The 17,106-nt window shown below is 37.6% G+C and overlaps 1 protein-coding gene across 2 annotated transcripts; it reads right to left on the bottom strand.

Annotated features, from left to right (window-relative positions):
- Window positions 1-1,159: 1,159 nt before the first annotated feature.
- Window positions 1,160-15,895, bottom strand: DIO2 (iodothyronine deiodinase 2). 2 transcript variants are annotated; one of them, XM_066273773.1, is made up of 3 exons: window positions 15,551-15,895; window positions 15,007-15,281; window positions 1,160-6,830 (listed from the first exon to the last, which is right to left on the bottom strand). In XM_066273773.1, exons 2-3 carry the CDS (start codon window positions 15,226-15,228, stop codon window positions 6,243-6,245), a joined length of 810 nt encoding a protein of 269 aa, XP_066129870.1. In that variant the 5' UTR covers window positions 15,229-15,281; window positions 15,551-15,895; the 3' UTR covers window positions 1,160-6,242. The 2 variants fall into 2 exon arrangements, with proteins under 2 accessions (XP_066129870.1, XP_066129872.1); XM_066273775.1 differs by having other exon boundaries at window positions 6,151-6,830.
- Between the last annotated feature and the right edge of the window lie 1,211 nt (window positions 15,896-17,106).

Genomic DNA, 17,106 nt, shown 5'->3' with positions numbered 1-17,106 from the left:
ATGAGGAGCCCTCCCCAGCCAGGTCACCCAACATAAAGAAAACCAGTCCAAACAAAAAGAGATGAGACAAAAGACAAGCAAGCAGTGAAAGTTTTGATGTCCCTGTATCCAATTGTCCCTGAGGCAAATTTCATCCCAATTATTCCAGGGTTTGATTATATATAACAAATTATATATAGCAAATAAATTCGGGGAGTTTTGTTTTGCTGTAGACTAATTTTATTTTGTCACTTGCTGTCTCGATGGATCAGTAACAGGCTTCTTGAGGAAGTCATGTCTTTAGGAGTCTGGTTTTACTGATTTTGTTCACCCCATTGCACTTAGCACAGAGTGCACCCTGCAAAAAATAGAAACTCAATCAATAGTTGCCAAGTAATGATTCTTTAAATTTCCATTAAAATTCAGGAATATTATATAAGACACAACAGACACTGATGAAATTATTATGTGTAGGAAGTCATGAGCAAGAGTCTCGAGAGACACTAATACTTTAGTTAAATCACTTGATTTCAGGAACAAAATGCACATATTTAACCATATTGCGAATATATCCTTGTCATTCACAGACCATTAGCTCTGTAAACCATTTATATGCTTTATACCTTGTCATAGTGGAAAGTGCTGAATATAAATGTGTTCAGATGGGTTTTTCTTCTTTCCATGTTAATGTACTGACAATTGTATAACAAATTATATATGTATATAAATATGTACATATATACATGCATATGTGTATATATACACACACTTAACACATATACATACATACACTGTGTGTGTGTGTGTGTGTGTATTGGTTTAACCAACTTCCTGGAAAGTTTATTTATTGCACTTAGAAAACCTAGGGTGTAAATATAACCAAGTAGAAGTTGCTCCACAGTCTCTTTAACAGGCCCCTTTCCATGAATTCTGTGTGCAACTTGTTCATGAATATGGAAAGTATCTGGAGATTTTCTTTTAACTTGTCTTGATTTCCTTGAAGACTCTGGCACACAGCATGAGATTAAAATAACCTGGCCTCACTGGCAACTTTGCCCACAAATACCAAGGAATAAATATTAGAATGATGGATTCTCTTTCCCTTGTCAACCATGAACGTGTTCCAGCCAGGGGCAAGGTCTAGAGAGTAATTCAAAGATAAACAAATAGAACCAGAGAGTAACTTTATTCTTTTATTCAAAGTTTATTAAAATACAAGAACAAATTGTAAAGGCACACATACTACTCAGCACCAATAGAATAACTCACTTTCTATTGATAGTCTCCAAAGCATTTCTGTTTCTGCAACCAAGAAGCAGAGATACACACGTGCATTCTCACCACATTTACCCAGGACTCATAGGATCCTGCCCCGAATATTCTCCTTGCTAAGAAGACAAAGATGGGTAGAGGCAAACCAATGTGACTACATCCAATTACTGACTGAGTCAATGACTCTTTCGTCAGTAGTTATCATTCGCACACTGGTAACCTTCACACATCCCAGTCTCCCTCTTCGGGTGCCCGATTATGTGGGCTAGTGATGGACTCTGGTAGTAATGTGATGCAAAACTTAAAAAAAAAAACTGGCCAACATTCCCTACCCAACATCTTTTCATTGCTTTGGTTATAAAGTACTGGACACTTATGTTTTCACATCCTCCAATTCTAACACGCATAGAAACCACACCCACCAGTGACAAGGTCAGAGAGGTCTGGGGAAAATTTTATTCCCCACCCCTTCTGTGCGGTTCTTTTATTTATATGTTTACCTGTTTATTTGGGGGTGGGGGTCTGGGGTAAGGGGAGTTTTTTTGAGCCAAAATAATGACTTCATTAAACATCTTCTGGGTCTTCGAAGTTTCCTTAGTAAATATTAAATATACTCCCTGGAGCTCTGGTGCTGCTGCCCAAGACAGGCAGCAAGCCCCGACTTGTGCGAGCGGTCTTGTTTGGATATCTGCACCTTTGCCTTCTGCTGGTTCAGATTCACGGTGGAGAAGAGCTGAGTCTCTTTAGTCTGAGGCCTTGCTTCTGGTGCTGTCCAGAATGCAAGGCAGTAGGAAGTGGCCCAGTATTTGGCTCATCCTAAAGTCACTCAGGTGACATTCAAACTTCCTCCAATGGTGTGAAGTTTCTTGCAGAATCTTCCCAAATCAGTAGACTAAGCGCTCAGAGCCCAGGTCTGCCAAGTTGACCTTCTGACTCTCCCAGACCCGGGTCCCTCCTTTCCTAAAGGACCTCAGGACACTACCAAGAGAGTGCTTCACACCAAGCAGAGGTTGGTACTTATGCCCCATTCTACACTTACATATAAAGACAGGGTTTAGCTTCTATTTTTAAGATAAAAGAGGAAGTAGGGAAGAGGTTTGAATATAACAAAAAACACTTTAGCTCTGATTTTTGAAAATATTTTTTTTAAAAAAAAGTGCCTAGAATTAAAGGGCTCATTGTTAATCTCCACTGTTGAGAGATACAACATTGGGCATGTTCTGAGAAGCTTCAAATTCTGGTAAAGATTTCCATTAATTCTTCAATGGGACAGAAGTTGGTGTCTACGTTTTTCTTTTTGCAATGGCCATAGGATTCTAATTAAGCTTGTTTTCCAAACCATCAGTCAGAGGTTATGTGGAATAAATGTCCAGGTTTATCCTCTTAGGATTTACAGAATGGGAATTCCTGTACATCAGTGCATTTCTCTTGTTATGGACGGAGCCTGTAAAACATGCTGAGGTTACCTCGTATCCAGCTGGGAATTCCCCCAAAGGCCTAGGTATTGTCCTTCACCTGCCCCTGGCACTTCATGCAACCAGGCAGTACTCATGGATGACCTCACCATATTTCCTAATTTTATCATTTTTATTCAAGAGCCCAACTACTGAAATACACTCAGGCAAATGAAAGACAGCAGTCCTTTCTTTACCTTGATCATAGAATAGGCATTTCCTGGTCAATGGCAGAATTTAACTAAATCAATACGCCATTTAGATGCTGATATTTCCAAAAATCAAGGGTACATTTTATAAACAAAGTGAATACATAGGACCAAAAATCCAAAACATAAATATAAAAAGTCAGATAAGTTAAATGGCTGTCACTTTAGCTATACAAAGCAAGAACAGAAGTTCTAATCTGCTTCTAAAGAGGTCAGTTACACTTTAATGTCCATAACAAACACTTCTACATTACTGTGCAGGCATTTTGCTCACGCCTGTTTAAAAAAGTCATTGTTGATTCCACTAATATTTTCAAATAAAATAAAATACAGTAAGTTTCGAATAGTTCTGAGACACAAGTCTTTCAAACACTACATGTTTGAGAGAATCCAAATACTATGATAATATCTAAAATTGCTTGGAAACTATTTTAATAACAGACAAGCTAATTCAGTTTAAAAGGCTAAACTGGTAGCTCCATGTAAACATGGGGGGAAAAGATGCTTAGATACTAAGAAGAACTCAAAATTTTATATATAAAATTTTAAATATATATATTTTTGCCTTGTAAGAATAAGAACTACAATTTTTCAAAGGAACATACTTTATAAAAGACAGGATAGATAGGGGGGTCCTAACAATCTAATAATTTCTCTGAGCGTATCAGCTAAGCATCGATTCCCCTCTATCTTAAATAGTGAGTTCTTGTTAAGTTCATAAAAGATACATTACAGAAAATCATAAAAGTTTATGTTGAGATAAATAGGTTACATAATTGCAGGCTTATCATAATTCTGATAACACCAAGCCATTCTATGTATTGAAAGATTCCTGAGCTTTTTCTATTCACTTTCTCCATTGGCCCCCAACAGTCTTCCAGTGACTCTTCCATGTTCTCTCGAACACGTCTTTTTCCCTGATATTCAGCCTATGCCTTTGTATGTCTACTTCCACTGCTTCATTTCTCCATTGGATTATCCTCTGGGAGAGGAACTGCATGCACACAACTTTCTCTTTCTTTAAAAATGTATCACAGCTGGGTGATTTTTCATCATCCTTTTCCCTAGACGACTAGCACTGACTGCCTTCGCCAAATCTCATCCCCCCACCAGCTTCTCCAACATCCTGTTCCATTATTGTACACATAGAACAAAGGGGAAGTTTAAGGACAGCAGTGTGGGTGTGCTGCAGCCAATTGTTCTTTTAGGGAACTATATAAACCTCAACACCATTTTGAAGATAAAAATCAGTGGAGTGCACTGATAAGCCTTGAGTTATAGAATTTAACTATTTAACTCTGAAATAATCTATTTTCAATGTGATTTTCCAGAAATTAATTTTAAAAACATCACATTTTCAAAATCTACTTTGTTTCTTTGTGGTTGTGTTTTGTAGAATTTAAAATACTGAGAAGCTTAAATGTTGCTGTAAAAAAAAAAGTCAGTTAAAATGGTCCTTTAATATTTAAACGATAAACTGACTAATGAGACAATTATTATGTTGCTTCAGTTTTTAAAAAAATAGACTTCTGGTTTTTGTACAATCAGTACCCATAGTTTTTTCATTTCAAGCAACTAGTTAAGAAAGATATTTTCAACTTTAGATATCTCTTTCTATTAGTTTTATTTTATGGTTCAATTATTAATGGAATGATCATAAGAACCTTTGATTATACATATAGATACAACCCTATACTGTGACTGGATAGCATCTTTAAATTTATCATAAAAAATTACAGTGCAAAACTTATAGGTCTATTTTTTTGGAGGTTATGATATTTAGATATTACTTATATGTAAAGTTATCATGACTTTATTTTAAAGAGATATGTGATATATATATATATATATATATATATATATTAAAATAACTTTATGTTAATGTACCTTAGATTACCAGGACTCAGCTAATAGAAACAAAGGAAGATCCAAGTCCAAATTCAAATGTCAATGGGAATTCCATTTTACCAAATACCATGCTACTGAGGATGGCCTTAGATCCAAGTCTCCAAAATTGCTGATGGGAATGATCTCAAACTAACTTTCTCTTCCTCTATTTCGCAACCAAAGACACTGGGTTTGTTAACACCAATTGTTCATTATAGTTCACCTATTTCTAAGGGAAAACAGTGCTGTAGCTGAATGAGTAGGGTGCCTACCTCCCACAGCATCTGAGAGTGAATGTATATACATAACTGGAGCTGAAGAGCTCAGCATTGAGAAAACACTTTTATAGAGACTGAGATCAAGAATGAGTGAGCTTATGTCATAATTGTAGGCAGGGAGAGGGATGTACCAGCACTACTGGACCCACTGGTTTTACCCTTTATCAGTATCATGGGGTGTGATTCACCCACTGAAAATATACACACTATAAATATGTTTCAAAAGCAATTATCCCCTCCCCAATACCTCAAAATTACAAATTATTAAAGTGTGTTTTTCCCTTCAATCTCCCTTTCTCCCTTAATCTAAGAGTACATGATAAATAGATTGATTTCTTAGGTATATTCTCTATGCCACTTTTAGTTGAGCTTACTCTTTTTCTGGCCTTGTGTATGTTTTCATATTTCTGTGGATGAGAAATTAGTCCCACTCTCAAGGTGAAACTCTACGAAGCTTCCTAAGCCTTCTGCCTCTTTTTCATATCTAGTCAACCTGATTTTCTTCTTGCGCTTTCTTCATCTGCCTTGAAAGTAACTTTCAGATTTCAGATAATCATTTTAACCCTCCAGGTAGGAATGATTCTTGATATCTACAAATATACCAGTGAGTTCTGGGATGTTTAGATTGGCATAAGAAGCTACATGGCTAGGAACTAAAACATCAGGAACTAACACATTAAATGCCAAGGTCCTAACCACATGGCCTGGGTTCAAGGCCTCTTATAAGTAAATATTTAAGAATTTTCTAGTTGAGCTCTATCCATGCTGAATAAAGCCTATGCAATATCCCTTATACAAACAAGAGCAGTAGCTTCCCTAACATGGTAGTTACTCAGGTAAGTCTTTTCTTTGGGTCCCAGAGCATGCATCAGCTATTGCAAGCAGAGTTTCTTCCTCTCCATCTTGGAATCTTTCCAATCAGAAATTTTTTAAAGGTTTTTTTTTTTTTTCTAGAAAAAGAAGTGATGATGCTATTATTTAGCCAAATGCCATTTGAGTGGTAAAAGAAGTATTGAGATGTTAGACGTTTATGTTCTTCTGACATGTAAATTCCTGTCTTTCCATGAAGCAATGAGATTCAGTTGAAATAGTGGATTCAATTCTTAGTTTCTTTTCTTTTACACTTATATATAAACCTCTATTACAATCATACCTTTAACCAGTTACTCTAGATTTCATCTCTTGGTGAAATTCTTCTCCAGCCAACGTCGGACTTCTTGAAGGTTGTAGTAGAAGGGGCCCTTTCCTCCCAGATAAGCAATTTTCTGTCTCTGCACAATACACACACGTTCAAAGGCTACCCCATAAGCTACATTGGCATTATTGTCCATGCGGTCAGCCACAACTCGGCACTGGGGCGGCAAGGAGAAACGCTCCAGAAGCTGGTGAGCTGCTGCACATCGGTCTTCCTGATTCCGGTGTTTCTTCACCTCAAAAGACAAAGAAGAATCCCCAGGCACCGCCCAACCATCTGAAGGATGAGCCTCATCAATGTAGACCAACAGGAAGTCAGCCACTGATGAGAACTCCTCTACCAGTTTGCTGAAGGCTGGCAGCTGGTTAGTAAAAGGAGGTCAAGTGGCTGAGCCAAAGTTGACCACCAGTGGGCGCCCAGGGCTGGCAAAGTCAAGAAGATGGCATTCAGCTCCATCAATGGTCTTCTCCTGGGCACCATTTTTACTGTAGTCACATCCTTCAGGATTGGAGACATGCACCACACTGGAATTGGGGGCATCTTCACCTAATTTTACCTGGTTGTGAATAAAAGAAAGGAGAACATACCACATTAAACATATTGTTACTTCAATTCAACTCTTAAAACAACTGGCTATAATAAAATGTGGTAAACATATGTTGATTTGAGTAAAGTGGCATCATGACAGGTAATGTAAAGAATGGCCTTAAAGAGAATAAAAGCCTTTTTCATTCTGTATAGTCACTGGAGGTAATTATTTTTATCATTGAAGGCACTGCAGTTAACTTTCTTCATAATTAAGTTGAGGATGGTATTCACTATCCTTACTTTGCTGTCAATGCTTAGCACACATTATATAATGAATGATTAATTGACTTCATTTAAAAAGTTAAGTGGTCTACTTTAAGACAAATTATCAGAGTCATGGAACATAGTACCTCTTTCTGAATTCCCACTTGTAAATTCTAAAGTACTCAGGAAAGACATTTACTTTTCTGCATGAAGCTAAATCATTTAATCTTACTCAATGGACAATCATACAAATGAGTTCTATTCCTGGCCAGAGCTCAAAAACATGGGGTCCACCACGTATAAAAAGTGTTAGTCCCACTTAACTTCTTTAGCACTTCAACATTACCATCTGAAAGATAGTGATAATAATGTCTGTCTTCTGCCTATGGTTATAGAAGGATAACAAAGAAAATAGATCTTTGTACATGATAACTCACTGTGTGAATGTACGTTGCCATTATTAAAATGCCACCAAACATGTAAAACAGAATGCCGCCTTTCCTGGGCAATTCTATGTTTTAAAAGAAAATTTATCCTTAGAAGTGATTTGAGATCTTGTCAATATGACATCCTTCTTAGAGGTTTCTATATCTAGTGCCTACTTTGGGTTCTTATGATTAGAGCCTCATTATTTTTATTAAACAAACAAAAGAATGAACAAAAACATAAAACTATTCCAGAATTCTACTTTTAATTTTTCATTTTTTATGAATTATTTTGGTCTGTTTCTTTCCCTCTTTTTACCTACCTGTGTAAAAGTAAATGGTTTACACAAACCATTTACTTTTCTATTATCCATTTTACTAACAAGCTTCTCTGAATTGTAAAATACTCAGGCAGAAGAGATACAGAAGAAAATTGTCCCATGTGTTCCTTTTGCACATGGTTTAAATAGTTGAACACAGACAGAAAGAAAGTTTGCTGGCCTTTGGATCTTTAAATTGATAATAAAAAACAGGCAGCATAAAAGAGCCAATGACTTCAGTTTGAATGAACACAACTGAATCTTCCCCTAGAAGACTTTAATCAAAGCCTATAACATCAGGGACAACTTATGGAAGTATAATTGATTTTTATGCATTATCCTTAAACATTACAAAACACTTCCAACTGGATCAACTTAGTATCCTTATATAAATACAGCTACATATAACACTGCTAACTGAAGTCACTTAGACATGAATTGTTAGACTCAATAATCCAAACTGATATAAAACACTCAAGGGCTTTTATTCAGAAGCTTCTATCTAATGAGTTAATGTATAACTCATTTTAACTGTAGAGAAAGCATTAAAGAAGTCCTATCTCTCCCTTCTGAAAAATCTTAGCAGGGCGGGCTTAAAACAAGCCCTATTAGTTTTCTAAAAGAAATCTTAGAATCACACCCTTCTTTCTTCAAAAAGAAAGCTGTTGGTGTGATTTAAAGAGGTATGTTTGTTTTTGGTCACAAACAGAAAAAAGGTTATTTTGTTTATATTAATTTTCTTGGTTAATCTATAAGCAACACTAGAAAAAAATCCCTTTAGATGAATTACTATTTTTTCTTTACTTTTTTATTGAATTTATGGAGATGACATTGGTCAATATAATTATATAGGTTTCAGATGTACAATTCTATAATATATTATCTGTATATTGTATTGTGCGTTCACCACCTCTAGTCAAATCTTTTTCCATCACCATTTATCCCCCTTATACTTTCTTCTACTTTCCCCACCTCCTTTACCTCTGGTAATCACCATACTGTTGTTCATACATATGAGGGTATTTTGGGGGTGGGGGGCTACTCCCTTTACCTTTTTCACCCATCTCTGACAGCAGTCTGTCTGTTCTCTATGAGTCTGTTTCCATTTTGTTGGTTAGTTAATTTTGTTCATTAGCTTCCACATATGCATTAAATCGTATGGTTAGACAATTGTCTTTGTCTAACTGCCTTATTATTTTATATAAGCCACACTTGTCTCTGAGGTATTAAAATAGACATAAAATTTAAAGATACACATTTTAAAGATATTATAATCCTATAATCTATGGGTTCTTTTTGTAGCTTTTTGAATATTTACGTGGTAGGTCACATTACCATCACCTTACAATTAGATCTTTTCCACTTAAAATAGCAGTAACAACTTCTCAACATACTATACCATAAAAATCTGAATGCAATCAGATCAATCTGAAACTATTAGCTGTTGAACTTTATGTTAGGTGAGCAATCCACAGACAGGAAAAAAATTATCTCTGAACTATGCACTTGCAGTTCTTGGTAGGTGAAAACATCCATCTGCCCTTTGGAGTCATTTTAAGACCAACCAACAATTGTGTCGTCTTATTAAGTGGGCCTCCAACACCTTTCGCTCTCACCCAAACAGAACCGTTGATGTTTATATTATTCTTGACTATTCAACTGGAAAATCTAATCTGATGCTTCAGTCACAGGTGACTCTCTTATTACCTGTAGTTAATTTTCTTGGAAATTTAAAGCACTTTCTCTTTCTTTTTAGTACAAAGTATAATTCAGCTACGTAATTCTTTCTAAAACACATACATTCTAGTTTACATTAGAAAACTTAGAACAAGTACAACACCTTCACTTTAAAATTAAAAATTAAGAAAGTTACCAAATACATAATATTTTTTGTGTGGGAGGATTTGGCACTTTATGAGCTGGGGAGAAAAAAAAAAATATATATATATATTAGTGAATGAATTAGTGAATGAATTAGTTAATGAATGGCTGTTATTATAACCTAAGTAGGAGTTAGTGAAGAATTTTACACTTAATAATAACCTTGACCTGCAATGAAAATAACCATATTTGGGTGATAAATGAGCTCACTGAGACAGATAATTTAGAAATGTAAATCTTGGAACCCAACTATAGAGTACTGCCATTATCAACACCCGATGCTATTGATCTGTTTTTGATTATCTCAGCTGGTCACCGCATAAAATGAAAGCAGTCAATCTTCTTTATTTTGTTAAGCATCTCTGGGACCCTACAGATGGCTTGTTTGTGAGAATGACTGGGTAAGAGAAATGCCTAGGTAATAAGATCAATGCTCTTAATAATACCATGGAGGGAAACACACATCCATAATTTTTAAGTCCAAATGTGAGTAGACCGGTAGTCTGCTTTTGTATACATCATAAACGAATCATAAAGTTTGTCCATGTTGGGTAATAACCTGCTAATGGAAGATAATTTAGTAATAATGAAGAAAATATTTTTAGAAATTTAAAGCTTAAGGTTTGCTTTAAACTACAAAGAAAATCTTTTAAAAGGACTTTTTTTTTTTCATTTTTCATTTTCCCATTTGATCACCATGAAAATTAAATTCCTATTATGACCAGAGTTTTAAATGGAGAATTTCTTGGTTTGCTTGGTTATGTATCCTGCTGAGATGGAATGAGAGAATCACCATTGTCTTCAATGATGGAAGATTCTTTGCTTTCCCCAAGAGCAAAGCATTCCTTGACAAAGAGCCAACATGATGAAAAAATAAAGTTGGTCCCATAATAATAACATTTAGGCGACAGGAAAGAAGCCCAACACAAACAAGTGTTCCCCTGATACTCCCAAACTTTGTTTTAATTTCCCACAGTGGCACAGAAAGTCTCCTGGCCACAAGTTACCTATCATCTTAATTTCTTCTTCTTAGAGGGTTTGTGTTTGGTTTTTGTCCTTAATGAGACATATTTGCCAAAGAGGCATTCAAAAGGCATTTTTTACTCTTGCGGAAGAGTAATTAGGTCGGTACCTCCTTCCCTGCCAGCGTTAGCCGCTCTAAAGAGAACCCTGCCCAGTATTTAATGCCCGAACACAAGAAGCATCATTTCCACTAATTGGTCTTGAAGTTCCGATGTTCCCAAAGGGTCCCTTTATTTTGTAATGATCAGAAAGGACATACGTAAAATGCGGTACATAAAATCGTCATCACTGACTTTTCTCTTTCTCTCATCTGAAGTATTACAATTATCCTTTCTTATGTTTCTGTAATCAGAGTCAACACAATAGCAACCCAGGCGGTAAATAAAGAGCTTGCATTGTTACAACAGGGAACATCTCTGGTCCAAGCTCAAATGTTGTGATAGCCATGTTTATAAATATGAACGAGAATGTAAACACATCGCGTATTTACAAATTGATGATGCGGTTCGTTGTGCTGACTGTTCAGTGTATGAGGGAAAGAGTAGGCTGCTTTAGCATGTGGACTGTAAAACGCAGGGTGAGAGGGACAAAGAAAGGACCATTCATCAAGTAGAAGCTGGAAATAGAGCAAATATTAGTAACCTTTTCTTTTTTTCTTTTCCACGGCTTGAGAAAGGTTTCTCAACAAGATATCACCTAATTTCATAATAGAAAGTAAAGCAAAATATAAAAAGGGGGGGGTGACAGACTAATTTTAACACATCCTTCTTGCTCTTCAAAGCCCTGGAATGGCTTTGCTCACTATCGGGAAATTTCCAATTCTTTTGACATAATGACCAGGCTACATCAATATCCTTACAAACATAGCCAAACAATTATTAAGCAGCGGTTTAACCATTTACATCCAAATTGGCTGCATAGATCACCATTGAAGAATAAGCTGCCTTCTCTTTCCTCTGAATTTTGGCCATTCTCTTTTTTTGATTCCTACCTTGAAAACTGTAGCTCTGAGCTCTATCATTTCCCACTGTTTTATCCAAGTGATGGACAAACTCTGGCTGTGCCCTTCTTTGTGTCCTTTTGAGAATGTTTCTCTCTTAAAAGAGCCATTTTCCATTGTAGAAACTAGTGTCAAAAGGCTTGAGGTGAATGAAGAGGAGGAGGAGAATGTTAAAGAGACCCTTTCAAAACCAAAATTATATGTTCAAATGAATATGTTTTCTGTGCCACTGCCATCTCAACCGGGAGGAAGTTAAACTGCTTGTCAGCAGCGTCTGTACTGCGCGTTTGCTTTTATACTTCATTTAATTAGGAGCTAGGCTCCCTAACAGACTACTTTGCTCAATGGATGCATTTTTAGTCTTTGAGCACCAGCAGAAGGATGCTGTGTTAGATGCCATGACACTGACGAGGGAAACTCAAATAATAAATATCTATTAGTCACTTCAATCTCTCACAAGTTTTTGTGGACTTAGTTTTTCATCAAAACAGTTATGGAACTCACTCTAACCAAACCCAAATTACTTTTAAAAACTTCTCTACAAATTTAATTTTAAATCTCATTCAACGTGTGAATGAAGAGGGTTTTCTGGTTTTGTGTCTTGTTTTAATTTTTCTGTTGCCTCCTCTAACAATCAAACCCAAGGATAACACTTTTACTGCACTTTCTATTAAATCTTCCCATGTGTCTGACATTCAACAATGAGGGGAAGTAGAAACAGCATGCCTCATCATATCACATATGCATACACTCATCCTGGAAAACTCTGCTCCTGGGGTGTCCACCACACAATAATGCAAGTCAGGCTGTGAAATACTGTGATGCCATCTAATACAGAACCTCCACCAGCGTGTCTCTAGAAATGGCTCCACCCAGACAGTGGCACAGATGACAACAGCACTCAGGAAAGTGATTCAACCTGTTTCAGAGATTCTGAGTGACCCTCAAATGCCACCATCGCCCATCACCCTTGCCATACTTGGAGAGAGGAGACCTCATTTCAGTGCAAGCTGTGCCTGCCATGTTCCCATTCATTACACACTCAGTCCAATCTTGTCTCTGGACATGCAAGTTCTTGGGTTGCTTTTCCTCATGGTAGTAGTAATTATATAAATCATTAAATACAAACTTAATAGCATCAGTTATGAACTTGGTCACTTGATCAAATCAGTAGACCAACAAAATACAGGGGAGGAATACACAAATCATATGACAAAAAAAAATCACTCATCCTTCTCAATTTCCTGGAATAAGAATAATAAAATATTGTCACACAATGGAAGACTATACATTAGTAAAAAAAAAAAAAGAAAAAAAAAGACAATAAGTATTACAGAGTCATTTCTTTGTTTTTCCCTTTTAATTTCAATAAGTTGGTTAATAGGAGTAACAACCTCACTTAATAGTACAGCCCCTATATTTTATGGGAGAAGTATTTATATAAGCATATGAGTAAAATTCTTCCAGGCACTGATGTTTCTTTTATAGGCAAAAGTCAATTCTCTTTCAAAAAACTAAGAGCTGAACATGTTTGGATCAAACCACTGACATTGCCATGCCATCTCCTAAGACCCACACATATAAAAACATTAACATTTAAATTCAGTACATACACCTGTAGAAGTAAAATGATCACCTTAGTATCTTCTCACCACATCTCTCCTCGACCCCAATACATAACATTAATGAGTTTTACTCTTAGAACTTTGAGCATCATTTCATAGTATTATAAAAGAAGTTTTCACTTACTGACAAGAGCTCAAACTATCTTCCTGTCTTTAGGGGGGGGAAATGCAAACCTTCAGCAGATTACTCTGAGTAACAAAGACAGGTCTTATGTGGTAAAGTATCTTTAATTCACGATGACTGTTTTCTTCTTGAGCATTTGTTTGATTTTCAACAGAACAACCTTACACTAGTTTTTTGTTGTTGTTGTTGTTGTTGTTGTTTTGTGTGTGTGTGCCTAGAACTTCCTGCTTTTCCTTTCCTGGTGCAAAGATTTTTTTTTCTAGTGTTTAGTTATAGAGAACTTTTTCCCTTCCCCCTCTCCTCTCCTGAGTTTGGTCTCTGTTCTTGAGGTACTGCCTGCCTATGATGTACTACTTCACTGGCTTCCATATTCCTCTCAAACTCCTGTCCCTGGCACCTTGGACAAGATCCCCCAATACTATTAGGGAAAACTCAGATTGTCTGCTTTGATAGCAATTTTACTAAATGAGTTAATTCTTCTTGCCCAGAGACCTTCAGGAGTTATATGGGCATAGGGAAAGAGGGCAACTTGACTAAGGATCAATGAGAAAATATTTCACTCCGCTCCTTAAGATCTGAGTTGAGGATGCTCCAAACAACAAAACAGCTAAAATGTCAGCATTCTTGACTTAGAAACACACATCCCAAATCTGGCTTTGAGAGAGCAGCCCTGGGACATGCCTTCTGCAGGTGAGTGAGGCGGCTGCTCTGGTACTCAAGGCATGCATTATAACAACTTTGAACTTTAACGAGCCGTAACCCATCTGCTCTTTCTAAGACAACTTATTTTACTTTTGAGAAACAAAGCAAATGTGGTATCCCTTACAGACTCTGGATTTCTGACAGCCAGTGCTCAGAACTTCCATTTTGCAAACTGATACCTAGTAACCCGGGACACAGGGCCTGATAACCCTTTCCAAAGGGTTCAAATCGGAATCAGTGTGGAGGAGGACTCTGCACACAGGCTTGCTTACATTAACTCTTAGCTCTACCAGAAATGAAGCAGATATTATGGCAGATCACACCTGCTGTGACCATTGTGAAGTCTTGTCATCTCCCTAAGTGTTTTGGTAGCATTCCCCCGCCCCCTTGCTTTTCAAAGCTCCCCCATTGAACTGTCTTTGCTAACACAGTTCATATAGTATCTCATCAAATAAAACATCAGAACCTCGGTTTGTAACAAGAGCTGATGAAATGCAGCACACTCCCCTCCCCCAACATTTTCAGACTTTTTCCAAAGTTTCCTGCCGGCACAAACACCCTCTACTCTGAAATCACAGCAAGCCATTAAATGCCCCTTATTAGAAAGACTCCGTATTAGGTCACACAGAGTCAGTATGCCTTACTACCTGTCACCCCCCTCCCCAAATTTAACTTGTGTGACAGGTGTAGAAAGTCAAGGCAGGAACTCCCTTGAGCATAACCACTCGGCCCCCAAATAGGACTCCACGATGTCACCCTAGGGGCTCCCAAGGGCCTCCAGTCCCAAACACTGTAGCCCCTGACCCTGCTGACCTGAGAAGCCCCTCTGGACGAGCTCACCTGTTTGTAGGCATCGAGGAGGAAGCTCTTCCAGATGCAGCGCATTCCCTCTGAGGTCAGCATGCGCCTCCACTCCCCGCGAGTGGACTTGGAGCGGCTCAAGAGCAGCACCACGTGCTTGAGGAGAATGACCGAGTCATAGAGCGCCAGGAAGAGGCAGTTGGAGAAAAAAACTGGCAGAATCTGCAATGTGATCAGCAAGTCTACGCTGAGGATGCCCATCTTCTCTGCCTCCTGAGTCAGTTCCCGTGTGCGCTGTGGTTCCCCTTCACCCTCTTATTTAAAAGGGGGTGGTAATAGAGGGGGTGGGGGAGACAAAAGGGAAGGTTGGGGTGGGGGGAGAAGGAGAAAAACTAAATTAAAAGAAAGCTCAAGTTCTCCCCTCTTTCAAAGAAGCAGAAATGGTAAGACCAGTCCAGTCTCATCAGTTCATTCAATTCTGAGCTGCTCCTTTTTTTTTTTTTTTTTTTTCTTCAGGATTTAAGATGTTAAAAAAAAGAAGAAGAAGAAGAAGAAGAAGAAGGAAAAAAAAAAACTGGCGTACCGGTCCCTAATCCAGTTACCCCTCTCAGAGTCGTTTAAAGACAGGCAGTTCCACTTTCATTTCCAAGCACCTATGAGACTGAGGCAGAGACTGCAAATTTTTCTTTAGCTTTTCATTGTCTCTGTGTTCAGATACGGAGCCTGTTTCTTTCTTGAATTGCCAGAGTTTGTTTTTTTTAAATGTGCTTTAAGGGTAGTTCCCCCCCCCTCCTTTCTTTACTCCGTTTACACACACTTTCTGTTCTCCTTCCCCCAGCCTGTCTCCCTCTCTCCCTTCCTCTGGAGCGACTACTGACTCCTCGCCTCTCCTCACTCCCCTGGCTTCGTGCTATCTGCGGTGCAAAGTGCTTTCTGCAGCCCAGTGAGTCTCCCTGAAGCCTTTTATACATTCCCTGGCTAATTGCTGCAATAGAGAAATGAAAGCCTAATCTTGGTAAAGATCTTGACGTCATTGAGAAAGAGGGCTTTACTTTGGCCAGGACTGCAGTGAATAGAAAAGCAAAACTCGACAACTTTTTTTTTTTTTTAGAAGTGGGGGGTGGGGGGGAGGGACAGTGGAATTTTGCTTTGTGATTTAAAGAGAGAGAGAGAGGGGAAAAAAATTAATACCTCTGATGGTTTTCAGGAAATGCTTTCAAACGTTGAGAAAAGTAATTTACCATCATGTGTAAATTTGATAAGTTAACACTTTCTCTTCTGATTATTATTATTGTTATTCATTTATGAGAGGTGTTAGAAGAAAAAGGATACTGAAAGGCAGGTAGCGAAGAGGAAGAATAATAAATCGTTTTTACTCTATTTCTTAGAAGATGTAAATAATTGAATTGGGTCTTTATACCTATATATTATGACTGTCTCTCATAAGGTTTGTGACCTTAGTTCCTTAAATATTTTTAAGTCAGGATTTTATATAACAAAATTTAAAGTGAGTTGTGAGGTGGAAAACTTTTCAACTCTTTGAGTACCATCATAGCATTGCCCTAAGCTTCTTGCTGAGAATTAATACTAGATTGTGGGGTGTTTTTTTTTTTTTCCAGTTTTCCTGAAGTTTACAATACCAAAAAAAAAAAAAAGAAAGAAAGAAAGAAAGAAAAGAGAGAATCTTCCAGACATGAAAGTAAGCTAGGTGACCAGACCTCCTTTAAGTTCATTTTGCATATATGCAGATTAAATTATAACTTCCCATCAAATGGCATTACGATGCCATAAGGTTGAGAAATAAATTCTTTATAAGAGAGCTTTTCGCATTCTGCACATACCCTGCTTCTGTTAGCACAGCTCCTCAGAGACCTGACTCTTCAGGGAACCTTTTGCTTGAAAAAAAATTTTTTTTAATTAAGTGTGTAGATGGTTAGGATCAGACTTTGGACTTGCTCAGGAGCCACCCTGACCACTGCTCAGGAGTCTACCTCTCCATCAGTCTCCAGGACGGACAGGTATTGTAGGCAGACGGTGCTTTGGCAGAATGCCATGACTCTCACCTCGTTCTAGTTTTCCTTCCTTACTCACCTCACAGATCGCCTCTAGGAATCATGTTTTCTTGGGAGAAGGAGTGTG

The sequence above is a fragment of the Saccopteryx bilineata genome, chromosome 4 (genome assembly GCF_036850765.1).
Source record: "Saccopteryx bilineata isolate mSacBil1 chromosome 4, mSacBil1_pri_phased_curated, whole genome shotgun sequence".
NCBI lineage: Eukaryota > Metazoa > Chordata > Mammalia > Chiroptera > Emballonuridae > Saccopteryx > Saccopteryx bilineata.
This window is presented reverse-complemented; position numbering and strand designations above follow the sequence as displayed.